At 45.8% G+C, this 19,529-nt stretch overlaps 1 protein-coding gene across 2 annotated transcripts in view; it reads right to left on the bottom strand.

Annotated features, from left to right (window-relative positions):
* The window catches only part of SGSM1 (small G protein signaling modulator 1), an 89,066-nt gene that overhangs the window by 9,977 nt on the left and 59,560 nt on the right, over window positions 1–19,529 (bottom strand). For both annotated transcript variants that reach the window (XM_045887439.3, XM_045887440.3), the window contains 6 exons: window positions 15,907–16,035; window positions 11,641–11,823; window positions 10,273–10,341; window positions 8,329–8,919; window positions 6,082–6,206; window positions 3,993–4,075 (listed from right to left, as the gene is read on the bottom strand). In XM_045887439.3, the coding sequence (XP_045743395.1) occupies window positions 3,993–4,075; window positions 6,082–6,206; window positions 8,329–8,919; window positions 10,273–10,341; window positions 11,641–11,823; window positions 15,907–16,035 (1,180 nt within the window). The remainder of the gene's footprint in view (window positions 1–3,992; window positions 4,076–6,081; window positions 6,207–8,328; window positions 8,920–10,272; window positions 10,342–11,640; window positions 11,824–15,906; window positions 16,036–19,529) is intronic.

Below are 19,529 nucleotides of genomic sequence, written 5' to 3'. Positions count from 1 at the left end.
TCAAGTAGTTACTTTTTGGCCAAATAGTATTCCAGTATATGGCCACACTACATTTTGTTTATGCATGCATCCCTGATAAACATTTGGGTTGTTTCCATTTTTTTGGCTATCGTGAATAATGCTGCTGCATGCACATTCCCGCACAGAGTGTTTGTGTGAACATATGTTTTCATTTCTCTTGGGGTATACCTAGGAGTGGAATTGCTGGGTCTTACAGTAACTCTATGTTTAACATTATGAGGAACTGCCAGACTGCTTTCCAAAATGTTAGACCTTTTATAATCCCACTAGCAAAGTACAAAGGCGCTGATGACTCCATATTATCACTAACACTTGATAGTTTCCATGGTTTTGATTCTAGCCATCTTAGTGGGTGTGCAGTGGTATCTCATTGTGGTTTTCATTTGCATGTCCCTAGTGACACAGAGATATTGAGCATCTTTTAATATGCTTACTGGCCACCTGTAGGTCTTCTATTCTGTTGAGAAATTCTATCTAAACCTTTTGTCCATTTTTAATTGGGTCATTTATCTTTTTCTTGCTGAATGGTAAGAGCTCTTTACATATTTTGGATATAAGTCCCTTATATTACACATGTGATTTGCAAGCATGTTCTTCCATTCTTTGGGCTCTCTTCATTTTCTTTTCTTTTTTTTAAAAGATTTTATTTATTTATTTGAGAGAGAGAGAACACATGAGAGGGGATAGGGTCAGAGGACAAAGCAGACTCCCTGCCGAGCAGGGAGCCTGACGCGGGACTCGATCCCAGGACTCCAGGATCATGACCTGAGCCGAAGGCAGTCGCTTAACCGACTGAGCCACCCAGGCGCCCCCTCTCTTCATTTTCTTGATGGTGTCCTTTGAAGCACAATAGTTTTTAATTTTGTTAGGTCCAATTTATTTCTAATTTTGTCACTTTATTCTTTTGGTGCCATATCTAAGAAACCACTGCTTAACACCCAAAGTCACAAACCCAAGGTCACCAAGATGTATGCCTATGTTTTCTTCTAATAATTTTATTGTTTTAACTCTTATATTTAGGTCTATGATCCATTTTGAGTTAGTAGTTTTGCATATAGTATGAAGCAGGAGTTTGACTTCAATCTTGTGCATGTGGATTCTTGGTTGTTTCAGCATCATATGTTGGAAAGACCCTTCTTTCCTTGCTGGGCTGAAATGTCTTGGCACCCTTGTCAAAATCAATTGATGTAAATGTACCAGAAACACTTATTTCTGGACTTTCTTTTTTTTTTTTTTTTTTAAGATTTTATTTATTTGTCAGAGAAAGAGAGAATGAGCACAAGCAGGGGGAGGGGCCGAGGCAGAAGCAGCAGGCTCCCCTGCTGAGCGAGAAGCCAGATGCGGACTCCATCCCAGGACCCTGGGATCATGACCTGAGCCGAAGGCAGATGCTTAACTGACTGAACCACCGAAGCGTCCCTATTTCTAGACTTCCAATTTTATTGTACTGATCTACATGTCTGTCCTTGTGGAAGTACCACACTCTCTTGATTACTATAATGTAGTAGGTTTTGAAGCTGGGAACTGTGTGTCCTCTAACATCTCCTTTTTCAAAATTGATTTTGCTATTCTTGGTTCCTTGCATTTCAAATGAGTTTTAGGGTCAGCTTGCCCATTTGTACAGAAAGTGCAGCTGGGATATTGATAGGAATTGCACTGAATCAATTTGGAGAGAATGGCCATCTTAACACTACTAAGTCTTCTGATCCATAAACATGAGGTGTCTTTCCATTTATTTAGATCTTTAAAATTTTTAAAGATTTTATTTATTTGAGAGAGAGAGAGTACATGAACGGGGGCGGGGGGCGAGGGAGAGGGAGAAGCATGCTCCCCACTGAGCAGGGGGCCCACTAGGCTCAACCCCAGGACCCTGGGATCATGACCTGAGCCGAAGGCAGATGCTTAACTGACTGAGCCACCCAGGTGCCCCTAGATCCTTAATTTTGTTAACGATGTTTTACAGGGGGCGCCTGGGTGGCTCAGTCGTTGGGCATCTACCTTCGGTTCAGGTCATGATCCCGGGGTCCTGGGATCGAGCCCTGCATAGGGCTTCCCGATTAACGGGGAGCGTGCTTCTCCCTCTCCCACTCCCCCTGCTTGTGTTCCCTCTCTCGCTGTGTCTCTCTCTGTCAAATAAATAAAATAAAAATCTTTTTAAAAAAAACCAACAAGGTTTTACAGTTTTGGTATACAGGCATACCTTGTTTTATTGTACTTTTCTGATACTGCCTTTTTTTTTTTTTCTACAAATTGAAGGTTTGTGGCAATTCTGCACCAAGCAAGTCTGTCTACCAGCATCATTTTTCCAACAGCATTTGCTCATTTCATGTCTCTGTGTCACATTTTGGTAATTCTTGCAATGTTTCAAACATTTTCCTTATTATTATATTTGTTACGGTGATCTGTAATCAGTGATTATGACTCACCCATAACTCAGATGATGGTTTTTTTTTTTTAGCAATAAAGTATTTTTAAATTAAGGTATGTACATTATTTTTCTAGACATAATGCTCTTTGTACACTTAAGAGACCACAGTGTAATGTAAGCATAACTTGTATATGCACTGGGCAATCAAAAAATTCATTTGACTTGCTTTATTGCAATATTCGCTGTATCACAGCGGTCTGTAATTGAACCTGCAAATCTTTCACTTCTTCTGTTAAATTTATTCATAAGTATCTTGTTTTAGATGCTATTACAAATGGAATTGCCTTCCTAATTTCACTTTTGGATTGTTCAGTGCCAGTGTAGGCAAGTAAAACTGATTTTTGTATATATGTCTTGTGTCTCGCAACCTTGCTGGACATTAGCTCCAGTATTTTGGGGGGGGAGGGGCAGTGGGAGAGGGAGAGAGAGAATCTTAGTCTCCATGCCCAGTGTGGAGCCCAACAAGGGGCTCAATCTCACAACCCTGCGATCATGACCCGAGTCAAAAATCAAGTGTCAGATGTTAACCGACTGAGCCACCCAGGTGCCCCTCCAACACTTTTTTTCTTATTCCTTGGGATTACTGTATGCCCAAAAAATCACATCATCTGCAAGGAGATAGTTTTACTTCCTTTCCAGTATGGCCACCTTTTATTTCTTTTGCTTCCCTAATTGTCCTGTCTAGAATCTTTTGCAGCAAAAGTGGACATCCTTGTCTTATTCCCGATCTTAGGAGGAAAGCATTCAGTCTTTCATCATCGAGTATGAACTAGCTGTAGGTTTTTCTTAGGTGCCTTTTAACATGTTCAGGACGTTTCTCTCTATTCCTAGTTTGTTGAGTGTTTTTAACATGAAAGGGTGTCAGATTTGGTCAAATGCCATTTCCTCGTCAACTAAGATGACCGTTTCATTGTTGTCCTTTGTTCTATTAATATAGCGAATTACTTCGTTGAACCAGCCTGTGTTTCTGGGATAAATCCCATTTAGTTATGATATATAGCCCTACTATATCTTGCTGGATTCAGTTTGCCAAGTGTTTTGCTGAGGATTTTTGTCTTTATATTCATAAAAGGACATCAGTCTGTAGTTTTCTTTTCTTGTGATATCTTTGTCTGGTATTGATATCAAGGTACCGATGGGTCCTCATATAAGGAATGGTCTTACAGAATGAGTTGGAAAGTATTCCCTCCTATTCTACCTTTTGAAGAGTTTGTGAAGAATTGGTATTAATTCTTAAGTGTTTGGTAGAATTCACCAGGGAAGACATCCGGCCTTGGGTTCTTCTTTGTTCCCATTCACATCTGTACAATCGGTGGCCAGCAAAGGCCTGGCTGGGTGTTGGGCACCTGGCAATAAGTGTTGGCTAATATGGAACATCAAGACTTTTTATTTCACTAGGACCTTGGTGTGTTCACCAACAGGTCCTCTGAGCACCTGTGCTGACCCGTTCGTTCCACGGAGTCACAAAATGAGGTTAATACCCCTCCTCTGCAGTAGGAAGAAAACTGCGCCCCTGGCCCTGGAGTGGGGAGGACATACTCACCATCATCCAGGATGACCAGCAATGGAGCCAGGAGGTCACACATGCCTTGGACGTAGCCGATCTCAATGTGCTGCCAGATGTAGCTGCGAGAGAGACAAGGGGCCCGTGGATGGCACTCACGACCTGTCTCTCCAACCCACTCGTCCTCTCCCTCCTCCCTTGTCCCCCATCCCTCACCTGGACCACTCACTCCTTCAGCTCCCACCTGCATCCCCTACCCCAGCCTGACACTCTTCAAATATCCTATTCTCAGCCACCACGATGGGCTTCCTAAAACCCAACTCAGAGCACCGCATGCTCACAGGCTCCCCACTGCATGACAAGACAATGTGCAAACTCCTTCACTGGGGGTACAAGGCATTCAGTGTCTCCTCCCCAACCATCTTCACCGCCCCACCACCACCTCCTGGTACTTCTTCCTCTCTGGCACATATTCACGCCCCTGGGCTTTGCCCTAGCAGTTCTGTGCCTGGAATTCCCATCTGCCCCTTAATAATAAGAACTAATATTTACTGAGCATTTACCGTATACTCAGGCACTAAACATGTATAGCACCATGAAATTCTCAAAATAATCATATGAGAAAGGTATTATCATATCCCATTTTACAGATGAGGAGACTGAGGCCCAGAGACATAAGTGACATGCATAGAGTCATTCACCTAATAATAAATGGCAGAGGCAGGATTTGAACCCACGTGGCCTCACCGCAGGGTATATGTATGCCAAGTGGTTTCTTGAGTCTCTCCTAATTTTGCCAAAGGCCATCTTGAATGTCACCTCCTCTGTGAGGCCTTCCATGATTTCTCCCAAAGCCATAACCCAGAAAAGGTTGGTCTATCCTTCCTTCTTCTCCAGCACCTTTTCATTTTAATGTAACATAGTAAATTAAAGTTCATTATATTTGTATCCCCTCAACTCAATTTTGAGAGGCAATGATTGCTTAGGAGACTATAAAACAGAATAGTTAGGAGACAGTACTTATTAATAAAAATGAGTTAGAGCAGGGGTTTGCAAACCTTTCCTGAGAGATAATAATTATTTTCAGCTTTGCACGTTGTATGTTCTCTGTCTTAACTACTCAACTCTGCAGAAGCAATCATAGATACTACGCAAACAAATGGGCATGGCTGAGTTCTAATAAAACTTTACTTACAAAAATGAGTGCTGGGCTGGATTTGGCCTGTGGGCTATACTAGTAGTTTGTGAACCCCTGAGTTAGAGTAGAATGGAGAGATGTCCAGGATGCATTATTAAGTGTATAAAGCAAGTTGTAGAAAACATAGTATTAATTCCATATAGGTAAAATTAAAAAAAAAAAAAAAAACACAAAACACATGTGTTTTAAAAAAAACATGTTAAAAAAACATTAAAACACATAGGCACTCATGTGATATTATACAATATATACGATCTATTTTGTTATTTTACATGTATAATACATATGTGGCTTGGGAAGATGTTCGCTCAATCGTTAGCAGGAGTTTTTTCTAGGGGAGGGGGCGTTATGACTGGAGAGGGAAGCAGTTTCTCTTTGGACCTTATGAACTTCTGGTTTTGCTGGTTGATTGAGGTTTTTAATAAGCCTGAGTTACTTTCATATTTTGAGAAATAAAATATTCAGTATGTAGTGAAAAGTAATAAGAAGCTCCAGGTCTTGGCTTAAGGAAATAAAGCACAAGATTCTAGAACCTGAGAGATGTGAGTATGAGCTCCCGTTCAGCCAACTGCCCCGCTGGGGGACTCCAGCAATGTGGTGGCCCTCAACCTCCGTTTCCTCCTCTGTAGATGGGGGATGAGTGGGGTAGGGGGGTGGGAGCTAACATCCCACAGGCTTGCTGTGAGGACGAGGTGAAACAGCTTTTAGTAAAGGGCTCAGGAGAGAGCCTGGTATACAGTAAGGGCTTAATAAATGCTCTCTGTTATTATCATCAGTCTGACTGTTATCTGGTCAGTGTGGGCTGGCATAAACGCCAGGTGGGCAAGGTGCCTGGGGCAGAGGCGGCCATCCGGCTGGGCTCCCTGGGGCCCCTGCCTCTGCTACCCTCTTCCGCGCCCCTGCAGACCCCCTCCCCCCATCCCCAACCACCTGCACATGATGTTGCGTAGCTTCTCCAGGTTGGCGGGCGTGAAGTACCAATAGTTGCGGTCACACCTCTGCACGTCCTTCTCGATGCGGTGCAGATTCACCGTGTACAGGTCCAGGAGCTCCGGCTGCAGGCCCCCAGGGAGGGGAAGGAAAGAACAGTTACACCCCCACTCCTCCCAGAGGTCGGATTCCACAGGTTCTCCCTCCTCCCGCCTCATCGGCTCCTGGGGCCGCTGAAATGCACATCCTCTCCCTGGACCGCGTGGGTGTTTGGTTTCCTTTCTGTTGTTGCCCGGGATGATGACAGTTCTTTTTGTTTTTCTCCCCTCTGTGAAACAAGACAATTCTCTAAGGTGCACAGACTAACTATCCCCGTTGAGCGCACGAGGGTTATAACTAGCTGGAGGTGCATCCCCACCCCCTGAACATGGGACAGGAAGAATGGAGGAAGCGAGCAGAAGTCCAGTTCCGGCCATAAGCTGGACTTGCTGCCTTGACCCCACCTGATGAAAAGGTGCAATGATATGGCAAGAAAAATACGGAACATTTCAAGGCCAAAATTTAACCCAAAAAGGCAAGAAAATACCAAGTCTGGCTTTTGCCTTGAAGGAAGCTTCCAAATTGGCAAAATGTAAGCTTGGATTGAATGGCTTTGGGGTCCTTCTCCCCTAAGGTCAGGAATCTATTAAGAGACTTTCCTACATTAAGGTGGGATCCCCCAAAAGCCCCATCCCTGGTAAGGGACGCCTGGAAGAAAAACTAACATTTGGGGTCTCAAGGACAGATGCCTGTCGTGAATAGAGGTGCCAAGTGAAGTGTAAAATATATCTCCCTGGATAATTAACAGCTTTGAATCAGGTTTACAATGTATGCAGGTGGATAATCCAAAAGCAAGAGTAACTTCTACATGAAGGTGAAGACAAATCTAAGATGACAGCTATCTATCGGGAGCAGTGGACTGGGAAAGGCCACTGGGGAAACTTCTTGAGACATAAAAATGAAGAGAAAAGCTGATGTGTCTGAACGTTCCAGGAGAGATTTAGAAAATTGGCAGTTTGGAGGCTGGGGGGTGAACTGCTGATCCACATGTGGCAAATGTAGGAAAGGAAAACAGAGACAAGGAAATGAAAACGCATCTGGGGAAAACAGAATTTTTTTGGTAGGAAAGAAAAAATAAATACAGCTTCCTAGATGGTGTATACATTATGTTGTTATACTAGTATAATGTATAACTAAAATGATTATAACTGTAGTAGATGGATAGGGCTGGGAAGGTGTCACCCGTGGGGTGAGGGTGTGGGTGTGGAATGTCTGGAACTGAAGAAAAAGGAAAAAAAAAAAGATCAAGAAGTAGCAATACAAGTAAGTTATTTACAGACAAGAGGGTAAACACCAGATAATTTGGGCAGAGTAAGTAACCTCCACTGCCTCTGGGAGAGCTCCACGCCGGTGGGTGGGGGGCACTTCTGGTTCCCTATTTAGGCTGGTTTGTTTTGACTCTATAAACTATGGGCAAGTATATCTTAGAAATAAGTTCTTTAGGGGCGCCTGGGTGGCTCAGACGGTTGAGCGTCTGCCTTCGGCTCAGGTCATGATCTCAGCATTCTGTGATCGAGCCCCGCATTGGGCTCCCTGCTCCAGCGGGGAGTCTGCTTCTCCCTCTCTCTCTGCTGTTCCCCCTGCTTGTGCTCTCTCTCTCTCTGTCAAAAATAAATAAAATCTTAAAAAAAAAAAAAAAGAAATAAGTTCTTTAAAGGAAAATGGAAACACCACGCCTGGCTCAGAAAACCTCCCATTCAGCTGACATCCTTTGGCTTGGACTTTTTGGCAAGAAAGCAAACTTGAGTATTTAAAAGTTGCTGGACTTGAGTGTGCGCCAGGATGCTCATCCTCAAGGCTGCTGTTGACGGGGAGGGCTCACCACATGTCAGGCACGGAGGACTGGACTCACTAATTCTGAGCTCAAGAGAGAAGGTACCCAACTGATAGGGAAACTGAGGCTCAGAGAGATAAAGAGACATGCCTCAGCTGGGATTGAACCTGGGACGGTTTGAACTGCACAGCCTGTGATCTTGAGGTAGGATACTGTCTTCCCTCCCAAAGGGGCTTCTCCAGGGCAGCCTCTGTGCTGGGGAAAATGTAACAGACCAGAGGTCGTGCTGGGAAACTGAGGCTCGTGGGACACGCCCAACCCTCCCGCAGCTGTTAGGTGAGAGAACCGAGTGGAGGAGAACCCTGGTGGCTTACAGAGTAAGTGACACCGCTGGAAGACACGGGGGACGCCTCGTTGTTGGCAGAAGTGACCACGGCCAGAGAAGCCAGGGCGGGGAAGAGACTTTCCATCTCGGGCTCTTCTGAGAGGTTGTCCTCGCTGTCCACCTGGCTGTGCTTCTCCACCTCACCGCCCCCCCAGCCCTCCATGGCAGCCCCCTCCTTCTCGGGCAGGGCCACGTCCATGCTGCCAGTGAGGGACATGAACTCGTCCATGCTCTCGTTGGCGAGGAGGTCGCTCTCCAGGCTGTCCTGCACAGCCAGCTCCTCGCGGGGGGCCTCCTCCCGGGAGGTGGTGGCCTCGCTGCTCTGCCCGTCATCCGCGCTGCTGTCCCCAGGTCGGAGCGCCAGGGGGGCGTTGCGCTGGGCGTCCATGACACTGTCTTCTGTGCTCAGGCTGGGCTCCGAGTGCTCCGAGAGGCCCGAGGAGAAGTTGTGGGAAGAGGGATGGCCAGAGTCCGGGGAGCAGGTGCCATTCACCAGGTTCCCATTGGGGATCTTGGGCTGTTTCTCCTCCAACCTGCCTTCCACCTCTACCTGCTCTACTTCGTCCACAGACTCAAACACCTGAAGGCGAGGTGCACAAAAACAGAGAGACGAGGATGTCCACTGTGGCACGGCTTCCAGCAGCAACCTAAATCTCCATCAGCGGGGGACGGGTTCAAATATGGAACATGCACGTGGAATACTATACAGTTGGGAAAAGGGGTGGGGTGGAACCAGGTATAATATCTGCTCCCGTTGTAAAAATTAAAAAGTGACCTATTGTATGAAAATGCATAGAATAATCCAGAAATAAAGAAGCATTGAAATTGTCTGAGGAGGGAGTACTTGGGAATTCAAGCGGCAAGAAGCGCACCTTTCATCACACAAAATTATATGCACGTAGATCTTTTAAGTAAAGAATTAGTTAAAAACATAAGGAACAGGCTAAAAACAGCGTATTATATCCACATGGTTGGCTATTACAGATCAATTTTCAAAAGTAGTTAGATATGTATGAACCACTGTGGAAAAGCCTCCAGGATACATCTCAAAGATTTATCTGTGGTTCTTTGTGTCCTGAGATCATATCCTATTAAGGAGATAAGACCATGTTCCAAGGGGACATGAAATATTTCTTCTCTGTGTGTTTATGTCACCAATCTGATTTGCTGTTAAAATCACGTTTTTGGTTTTTAAAAATTTCTTCTAAATTCAATTGTTTTAAATTATGTAAAAAAAAAAAAAGTATCTAACTCCAAAGTTGGAACCAGGAAACAAGGGGTATTCATGGAAATGTAGCTTCTTTCCCTGTGCAGGGCCTTCCCTGACTCCTGTAGGTAACCATTCTGATTTGTTTCTGGCTTATTCATCCATTGTTTTTGAAAATAGAAATAATATAAATATTAATATTTCCTCTTTTTATGCAAAAGGTGACACAGTGTGCATATTTGGGGGGCTTTGCTTTTTTATTTAATATCCAGTGAGATGAGTTAACATTTCATTGAATAAAATGGAAAGCTGTGGGCCAACACATACGATGGCATTTATGTAGAAATTTTCAAAAATTATCAAACATTGCAATACATCCTTTACATACTGTGTACATACTTCTGTGTCTGTATAGGCAATCAGCAGGGTGACAGGACACACAGCTAATGATGCTATTTCTAGGGAGCGCAAGTGGGGATTAGGAATGGTCAAAGCCAAATTTAGCTTTCTCTGCAATATTTTAATTATTTAGAAGGAGAAGAGATTCATGTATTACTTGTGCAACTAAAAACTCCATTTTTTATGCCAGTATAAAAAGCTAAAACAAATAGACCATAAGTGACCTATAGATGATGGATGTCCAGTGCCTTTACTCCAGGTTGGAGGGAGGGGGTGGATGGGGGGGAAGGGGAGAATGGGGAAGGCGCGGGGCCTCCGGAAGGTCACCTGGGTGCTGTTGCTGGAGTCACTCTGCAGGCGGACATGCTGTCGGCCGGAACTGCAGCTCTGGGAGGACTGATAGAAAAAGGGGCCGAGAAAGCAGGGGTGAGGCATTGCATCCCAGCTCTGGGGCCCTGCCCCTCAGCTCAAGCAGGGATTCTGCAAGTGTGGTCTCATCTCTATTCCTGACTTGGGCAAGTCCTATCAGGGCCTCAGCCTCCTATCTGTACAACGAGAAGGCGGGGAGGGGGGGAGGGGGGAGGGTCTCCCTCTGTTCCCTGGAGACTCAGGGGCCACACAGAACCCACAGGACCCCACCTCCCACTCCTGCAACTGGAAAACCCTACGTTTAGCTGCCCTGTACTTGAGACTTCTGGCTAATATATAAGTTCAACTCCGAGTGACTGGTTGGCATTAAGGGCCTGATTTTTTGTTATTCCCCTCTCTGTCGGCATGCTTTTGCCCTATAACTTCTAACTCCTGCCTACTCATTCGCAAGGCTGGGCCCTGTGACCTGCTTCGGCCAGGGGGATGTTAGCAACCTCGCCAGGGCAGGGGTTTAACCAGCCCTTGTGTGTATTTCCGCTTTGTCTCTTTATGATTTGCGTTCACTACAAGAAATGTGCCCAGCTCAGCCTGCTGGGGGATGAGACGGGGAGCATAAGCCGGTCACCCCAGACGTGGGAGAGAGCCCAGCGACGATCAACAAACCTTGTAGCTGACCAGGCACTGACAGCGGGCGCAAGAGTGAGCCCAGCCAGCCCCGCTCAGAGGTGCTCGGCTGAGCCAGATCCATGCGTATACATTCAGTGCTTACTGTTAGAAGCCGCTGACTTTTGGTGGTTGCTGCTATGCTATGTATGCAGCATGATTGCTAGCAACCCGATGAGTATACACCGCTGGGGAAGAGAATTAACTTTCTTCTCAGCTCCTTCTTTGGGCTGCTGAACTGGAGGCTCTGTGAGAGCCGAGAGGTCTGACTTGGCTACTGGAGCGTTCCTGACATTCCAGGACATTCCTGGCATGCTGGTAGGCACTCAGTGAGCATTTGCTGAATACATGAAAGTCTAGCTCTGTGCTAGGCGCTTTGTGTGCTTTATCTCACGTGAGCTGCACACAAACCTCCCCTACGCAAATGGTTGCTCCCATTTTGTAGATGTGGAAACTGAGGCCCAGAAGTAAAGGTGCTTGCTTGAGGCCTCACAGCTAGGACATGGTGAGGCTGGATTCAAACACAGGTCTGTCAAACTCCATGGTTTGACAAACGCTAGGGGTGATGGCTCCAGACACCCAGCTGTCACCATTCCTACAATAAACGGCACAGATCCCAGCCTTTACTGCCCCCCGTGCTCCCGGATGGGTGCCGCCCATCACCTCATTGCTGATGGTGGAGTCCCGGTGCATCATCCGGTGTAGGTGGCTGTCCAGGCTGGCCCCTGACGAGCATTTAGCCAAGGCAGCCGCGTGGGACTCCCGCTCCCTCTGCCGCACGATCGCCTCACAGCCCAGCCACTCGGCCATTGTCTGTGTGTAGCACGCGTGAATCTGCTCGTCCACCTGCCAGGGCAGAGGCAAGGTCACCCCTGGGGAGAGCCAGCCCAAGCCAGAAGAGGATGCTAGCTCTGGCCTGGGACCCTGAGCTCCAGAGACACCCAGCTATCATTCATGGACATCCAACGGATATTAAATGAACACCTACTATGTGCAGGGCACTGGCTAGGCCCTGGGGATACACAAACGTGTGCAAGGCTACTTCTTTCTTCCCATATTCCCGCCCTCCCTCCCTTCCTTCCTATTCATTCATTCATTCATTCATACATTCAAGTATCTGTGGAACTTCTACTCTGCAGGCAGCGTACTAAGCCTAGGGGGTTCGGAAGGGAGAGGACTGTTTCTTTCCTTTCTTACTACCTTTTCTCCTTCCCCATTCACTCATTTACCCATAATTTGGAAGTACCCACACTGTGCTAGGTACCACACTAGGCATGGGGAAACAAGATGAGGAGGATGCCCCGCTCCATCCATCCATCCACTCCCTCCACACATTTACTGAGGGCCTCCCACATGCCTGGCGCAGGGCCAGGAGCAGAGGACACAAAGGTGAACAAAACTGACCTCTCCCCTTTACTCCTGCAATGGCCCTACAGAAGGATTACAGATTTCAAGCATTTTCCTTGTGGTATGTCAGCAGACTGCAGGGCAGCTTGCATTGTTCCTGATACACAGCCCAGGTAACCGAGGCTCTGAATCTGTCAGGCCTCTGGGCACAAGTGGGGGCAGACGAGCTGATCTAAGTAAGGGTGTGGAGGGGCACGAAGAGAGAGGGCAGAGAGCCTGCCCCGGGCCGGGCTGGGAGGGGTGGGGAATCCTTCAGCTATTCAGGGCTTCCAGAGAGAGGCTGAGGGTCCACCCTGACCAAAAGCCTGTCCTCCCACCCACTGACCTCCAGAAGATTCGTCCCAGCACACCTCCCCATTCCCACTGCCTTTCTAGGTTAGGTTTCCATGACCCTGCACCAGGACGACCCCAGTAGCCTCCTTCCCGGTGCCTGCTTGTCCCAGCCTGCTCCCCCAATGCATTTACCCCTCAGCAGCCTCCTCTTTGTTTCCTCCCCAGCCCCACCTCTCACTGTCACCCCCACCCTCCTGTCCTTTATGTTCCAGCCACCATGCCAACCACGCACTTCCCGCCCTCCCCACACAAACCCACACAGATACACATACATACCCCACATCATGCACGAGTCTCCCCTCGGGCTTTGCTCTTGCCGGCCCCTCTTCCTAGAGGCCCTTCCTCACCCCTCTTGCCTGGAAAGCGAGCAGGTAGCCTTCTGCCCGGCAGAGGTACTTCCTATGTGCTCTTACAGCCCCTGGGTTTGCCTCCGTCTGACTCGGCACAACCCCCACTAAACTGGCAAGGACCTTGTCTAATGCACCATTGGGTCCCTGGTCCCAAGCACGGGGCCTGGCACCCCAGAACGCTGTTCCTGTTTGCCAGGAGCCCAGGAAGCAAGGGGTGAAGCATGGCGGGGGCCTCCTGCTCTTCCCGAGACGATTTTGGACAGTTCACTGGCATGGGGTCTTATCACACGGAATCACAGTGTGATTTCTATTTCTAGCTCCCCTTTAACTTTTCCGATTATGGGAAAGGTCAGTCTGGTGCTATGGTGTCCTGAACCCCTCCTATAACACTTCATAATCCCCCTTTCTGACAGTGAGGGAGCAGGCCTCAGGCAGGCTACGGCATCTGCGTGGAACGGAATTATACCTTTTTGTAATATCCTATTTTTTTATGGTTTCCTTCTATTATGGCAAGTCATGTCAGTTTTCCATTGAATGCAGGGATATCAACTATCTTTTTAAATAAGCTCTACACACAGTGAGTCAACTTACTGACGAATATATAAAGCACAAGTGGTACGTGGACATGGTTTTAAGAATTTAGTATGAATAGATGTAATGTATGGGGATTAACATAAGAATAAAAAAAATTTAAAAAAAATAAATAAAAAGAACTTAGTATGAATAAAAGAATGTAGAGTCTCTCAATAATTTTTACATTGATTACATGCTGAAATGGTAATATATTGGCTATGTTGGGTTAAATAAAATATATTAGTAAAATTAATTTCTCCTTGATGAAATGATGCAGACCTACCCCCCCCACACACACACACACGGGTGCACACACACACAAGAACACATGAGCTCATGCAGAAGCTGGTGAAATCCTAGTGAGGTCTGTAGTTAAGGTAAGAGCACTATTGTGCCAATGTTAATGTCCTGGCCCTCGGTAATGGGCTACTGTTCTAGGTGATGCTTCCACTGGGGAAAGCCGAATGATGGGTACGGCAGGGCCTCTTTATTATACTTTTTGCCACTTCTCATGAACTTACCATTTTTAAAAGTATTTGTGGGCATCTGTTTCTTTCCGTTTTTCAAAATAGGACTACTAAAACATTAACTGAACATTTAAGATATCAGCTGAAGGTGACTCATTGCATGGTGGTATCAGATCAACGGAACAGAATGGAGAATCCACACTAATATGCCCAACTGATTGCTGACAGGGGCGCAAACAATTCACTGGAGGAAGGACAGCCTTTCTGTCGAATGGTGCTGGGGCCACGGGACATCACAGGCCAAAAAATGAACGTTGACCTAAACCACTCACTGTATATGAAAATGAACTCAAAACGGATCACAGACTTAAACGTAACACGCACTCACCGTATACGAAAATGAACTCAAAATGGATCACAGACTTAAACGTAACATGTACAACTATAAAACTTTGAGAAAAGAAACACAGGAGAAAATCTTTGGGATCCAAAGACTCTTAGACTTAGACTCGACACAAAACATTCTTAGACTCGACACAAAAAGCACAATGTATATAGGAAACATTGATAAACTGAACCTCACCAAAGATTTAGAAATTTGTTCTGCAAAAGATCCCACTAAGAGGATGAAAAGACAAGACACAGACTGGGAGAAAATATTGCAAACCATTTATCCAACAGAGAAGGAATATCTAGAGTATATAAAGAACTCCCAAATCCAACAGTAAAAACCCAAACAATTCAGCTAGAGAAACAACATGAGCAGACACTTCACCAAAGACAGGTGGCAAGTAAGCGTGTGCAAAGATGTTCAATATCACTGGCCATTTGGGAAATGCCAATTAAAACCACAGTGGAACATCATTTACACCTGCCTGAGTGGCTAACATTAAAAAAAAAAACAGCAATGAGACCAAAACTCCAGGGAGGATGCAGGTGTGGATCACTCGGATATTGCTGGTGGGAACAGAAATTGTTCAGCCGCTGCAAAAGCTTGATAGTTTCTTCCAAAACTAAGCATGCATACCGTATGTCTCAGCAATTGTACTCTTGAGCATTTAATGATGACTTATGCTCCCATGAAAACACGAATGTTCACTGCCATTTTGTAATAGCCCAAACCGGGAAACAGCCCACCTGCCCAAGACAGGTGGATAGTCAAACTGGGATGCACCCAGGCCATGGAACACCATAGAACTCCTGGCCATGGAAAGGACAGACTGCCAGAGGATTACGCTCAGTGAAAAAGTCAATCCCAAAAGGTTACATACTACATGATTCCATTTGTACAACATTGTTGAAAAGACAAAATTGCAGGAATAAAGAATAGACTGGTGGTTGCCAAGTGTTAGGCTGGGAGGTGTGGCTAAAAAAGGGTAACAGGAGGACCCTGGTAGCACTGGAAATGTTCAGTATGTTGACTGTGGTGGTGATACACACCACCCCCACACACATACACACACACACACACAAATGTCAAAGCCCTGGTTGTGATATTGTATTATACTTTTTTAAGATGCTACCATTGGGAGAAATTGGATAAAGGATACATGAGATTCTTCTGCATTATTTCTTGTAACTCTGTGAATCTACAATTATGTCCCAAAATAAAATTTTAAATAATGGTATCTGTGCCTTGTATTGTATTTCTACTGGACAGCCCTGCCCCAGAGCTTCCTGGCTCCCCCATGTTCCCCTGTCCCATCTTGGTCCAGCATGAAACCAGAGCACCCCCCAGCCCCACAGTACCTGGCTCCTTTTGTTGCCAAAGACCCCACTGCCCATCAGGGGCAACCAACCTCCTTCCTCTCTGTCTCTGTCATCCCGAACTGGTAGTGGCCCAGGAGGAAGGGCCACACGGCCTTGCGGATCTCCGGCTGGATGCCCCCATAGTAGACGAGGCGTAGCAGCTCCTGCTCCTCGTAACTCTGTGGTAGGTGGGAGGAAGTAAAGGGTTTGGTCAACAGAAAACCAGAAGGAGGGCTCTGTGAGCTGGCAGTCCCACTTCTCAGACGTGGCCTTTAGAGATCATGGTGTGAATAAGCAAAGCCGTGTGTACCGGGATATCCATCCTGGCATCATATGGGAAAATCCCCAACTACCCGCTGATGGGAATACCAGCAAAGAGAAGAAAGGGCAGGAGGTTCATCCATGAACACTTACACAAAAAGATGTTCAAAGTGTATTGTTAAGTGGGGAAAAATCCAAAATGCGGAACATATCTAGTGTGAACCCATTTTTTGCAAAAAACCCGAAAGGTCAGTACAGAATGAGTTAACATTTCTACTTAATTTTTAGTCAGTTTTGTGCATTATGTTGATATGGCAACATTATCTCAAAGTTATTAATCTTGACTCAGCTCAAAGAAAATTGTTTAAAAGCAAATCAATCCAAAATGAACATTTCCAGCTGGTTCTTCATGCACTAATAACTTCTGTGCACACTAGGATGACTTTAACAACTGTTTGCTGTACTGTCCAATAGATTTGCCCTCTTTTTAAAATTTTCAGGCAAAGGCTTTGCAGTTATAATTAGTCACGCTGGGGGACCAGCAGGTTCTATCTGTTCGTGTGTGTGTGTGTGTGTGTGTGTGTGTATGTGTATGGAAAGTACCAATGACTACTAGAAAGTTACTCTGAAGGGTAGTGGGGTTCTGTTTCCTCCTCTCTCTTAACATTCCAAAATTACAAGCATATTTCACATTTTTTAAAGTAAGTTCAATGCCCAATGTGGGGCTCGAACTCACAACCCTGAGATCAAGAGTCGCATGCTCTACTGACTGAGCCAGCCAGGCGTCCCACTGATTTTACATCTTAATGCTCATCTTAGATGTACCTGACGACAATGGCAAAACCAGCCACTCTTTTGTCTTTGTTGGAAATTTTAATTTGTATTCTGCAGACAGCTTTGTCAAAGCTGTTTAAAAATCAGAGAACTATTTGTGGCTGAGGCTGTAAACTCTTCATCAAAAATCCACCTGCTTGGGTCCTGGAGCCCACAGCTGGACTCCATTTCCCAGCCTCTCTTGCAGTAAGGGGTGGCCATGTGACAAGGTACCGGCCAGTGTGATGTGACAGGATGTGATATAAGCCATTTCCTGGCCAGGGCTTTAAAGAAGCAGGTGTATTCCCTTCAGACTCTCCATTTCCTCTCTGCTGCCTGGAGGCAGATGACCATGCGGCTCTGGAGGATGGTGGGGCCACGAGACCCCTGAACCTCTGGAGGGAGGACAGATGCCCACTCACCAGGAATGCCCACCTAGGACTCCTCAGTAAGCAAGAAATACACCCCATGATGTCAAGCAACTGAAAAAGTGTGGACTATTTGTTACTGTGGCTCAGTGCACCCTAATACAACAATGCAACCAAGAAAGGTAAAAATATAGCCGGTTTGTGAAAGGGTTGCAAAAGTGTTAGACGAAAAATATTCATTTTTGACTGATTTATTTTTTCAACCAACTTGTCCCTAGACTAGTACCTCCCAAATTGGGGAGATCACTAGAAGCATTTGGGGAACTTTCAAAAAATATAAATTCTTGGGCTCCACTCCCAGAGATGCTAAATCAGTAATGCTGGAGTGGAGCCCAGAAGTCTATAAATCTTTTTGAATTCCTCAGGAAATGTGCACTCTCCCAGGCTGCCGGGGATTATGAACACTATGACTTTTTTTTTTGAGAAAGTAAGTTCGTATATCTATTTAAATTTTAAATGCATAGCAATTTAATTTCTAGGAATCTACCCCTGAATAAAAGCACTGGTCAGAATGATATGTGCTTATAAAGATGTTGACTGAAGCATTGTTTGAAATAATTTTTAAAAAGAGAAAGAGCCCAACTGTCTATCATTAGGGGAAGATTTGAATAAATTATGGGCTACTCATCTGTCAGGTGTTAAGGTGCTAGCATTCAGTATTTCACCTAGAGATCTGAAAGATGCCTTTGATATAAAATGAAGTTGTTGCTTAAAATACACACATAATTGAAAAAAATAAGAATTACAGAGGTATCTACGTAGGCATATCTATGGACGTATAAGCACAGAAAATATATGGCAGGGTCTCTACATAACTGACACTGTTCATTAACTCAGGGGATCAAAACGAGAGCTCTGTGGCAGAAAGAAGGTATCTGAACAATTTTTGTCCTATACACCTGCATTCTTCATTGTTTGAGTTGTCACAGTCAGTAGGCATTCCTCCTGTCGTTTAGAAAAACAGCTAGTTTTGGCAAAAAAAAAAAAAAAAAAAAAAGGTTAAACAACCCTTCTGTTTGTCCAGGTTTGGGAAACAGTTTGTTTTTCCCAGAGTCCCCCAGCGTTCCCAAATTAATCCACACAACAGCACCTTTCCCCGGCGTGGGGAAGCCAAGCCAACCCAGGTGCTTACCAGCCTGGCCCTCCCCAGGGCCTGGGTGGGAAGGTACCGTGTTCATCCCGCGTGGAGGAATCAGGTTATTTCTTCTGAATGCCTGCTCCTGGTGGCGGTTAGACTGGTGTCTATCAAAATGGATTCTGCTTTCCACACCAGCCATGGGAGGTACTTTTCCAATAAAGGTACCTTGTGGCCCCATACATTTGAGGGACTGTTCCATATGCTCTCCCACCCCCAGCCACCCCCAGTTTCTTGAGAGTGACAAGCATATCAGCCTAGGCAAGGTTCTAGGAAGTTCTGCAGGATACAGAAAAGTTGACTCATCTTGTTTCCCACTTTGACCAGGACACTTTTTTCAAATGTAAACATCTTCCTTGTGGGGACATTTGCCTTCTGATAAGAAAATCTGGGCGCCTGGGTGGCTCAGTCGTTAAGCGTCTGCCTTCGGCTCGGGTCATTGTCCCGGGGTCCTGGGATCGAGCCCCGCATCGGGCTCCCTGCTCCGCGGGAAGCCTGCTTCTCCCTCTCCCACTCCCACTGCTTGTGTTCCCTCTCTCACTGCCTCTCTCTGTCAAATAAATAAATAAAGTCTTTATATATAAAAAAAAAAAAAGAAAATCTTACAAATCTGTCTCCAGGTGGAATATCTAACGGGAGGATTCTCAGGCCTGAGGCACAGATGGGAGAGTTCTGCAGGATGGTGGCTTTTCTTGTCCCAGCTGCCTCCTCTGACTTAGATACTTTTGTCATTCTAAGTAGTTCAACTGCACTGTGAAGTCCCTTCCTGCTGAGGACTCACAGTACCTCCTGCAGCACTGAGCATACAGCTGGTGCTTAATAAATGCTTGGTGACTGATTCATTTTTACTCCTTCTAGACGATCATGGGTACTTTCCATCCTCCTTGATCCTCAACCCCTATGGGCAGAAGCAGGCTGTGGGTCTTGGAACTCTCAAGAAGGGAGGGGCCTTTGGGTTGTGTACACAGAACCCAAAGGTGTCATAACAGCCTCGAGTCCCCGTAAGCAGGTGGGTCTATTGCTCAGATGACCAGAT

Source organism: Mirounga angustirostris, unplaced genomic scaffold (assembly GCF_029215605.1).
Source record: "Mirounga angustirostris isolate CCGP_5_RB_7025 unplaced genomic scaffold, mMirAng1.0.hap1 SCAF_14, whole genome shotgun sequence".
NCBI classification, from domain to species: Eukaryota; Metazoa; Chordata; class Mammalia; order Carnivora; family Phocidae; genus Mirounga; species Mirounga angustirostris.
The sequence above is the reverse complement of the archived record's forward strand: the minus strand, read 5'-3'. Positions and strand labels throughout refer to the sequence as shown.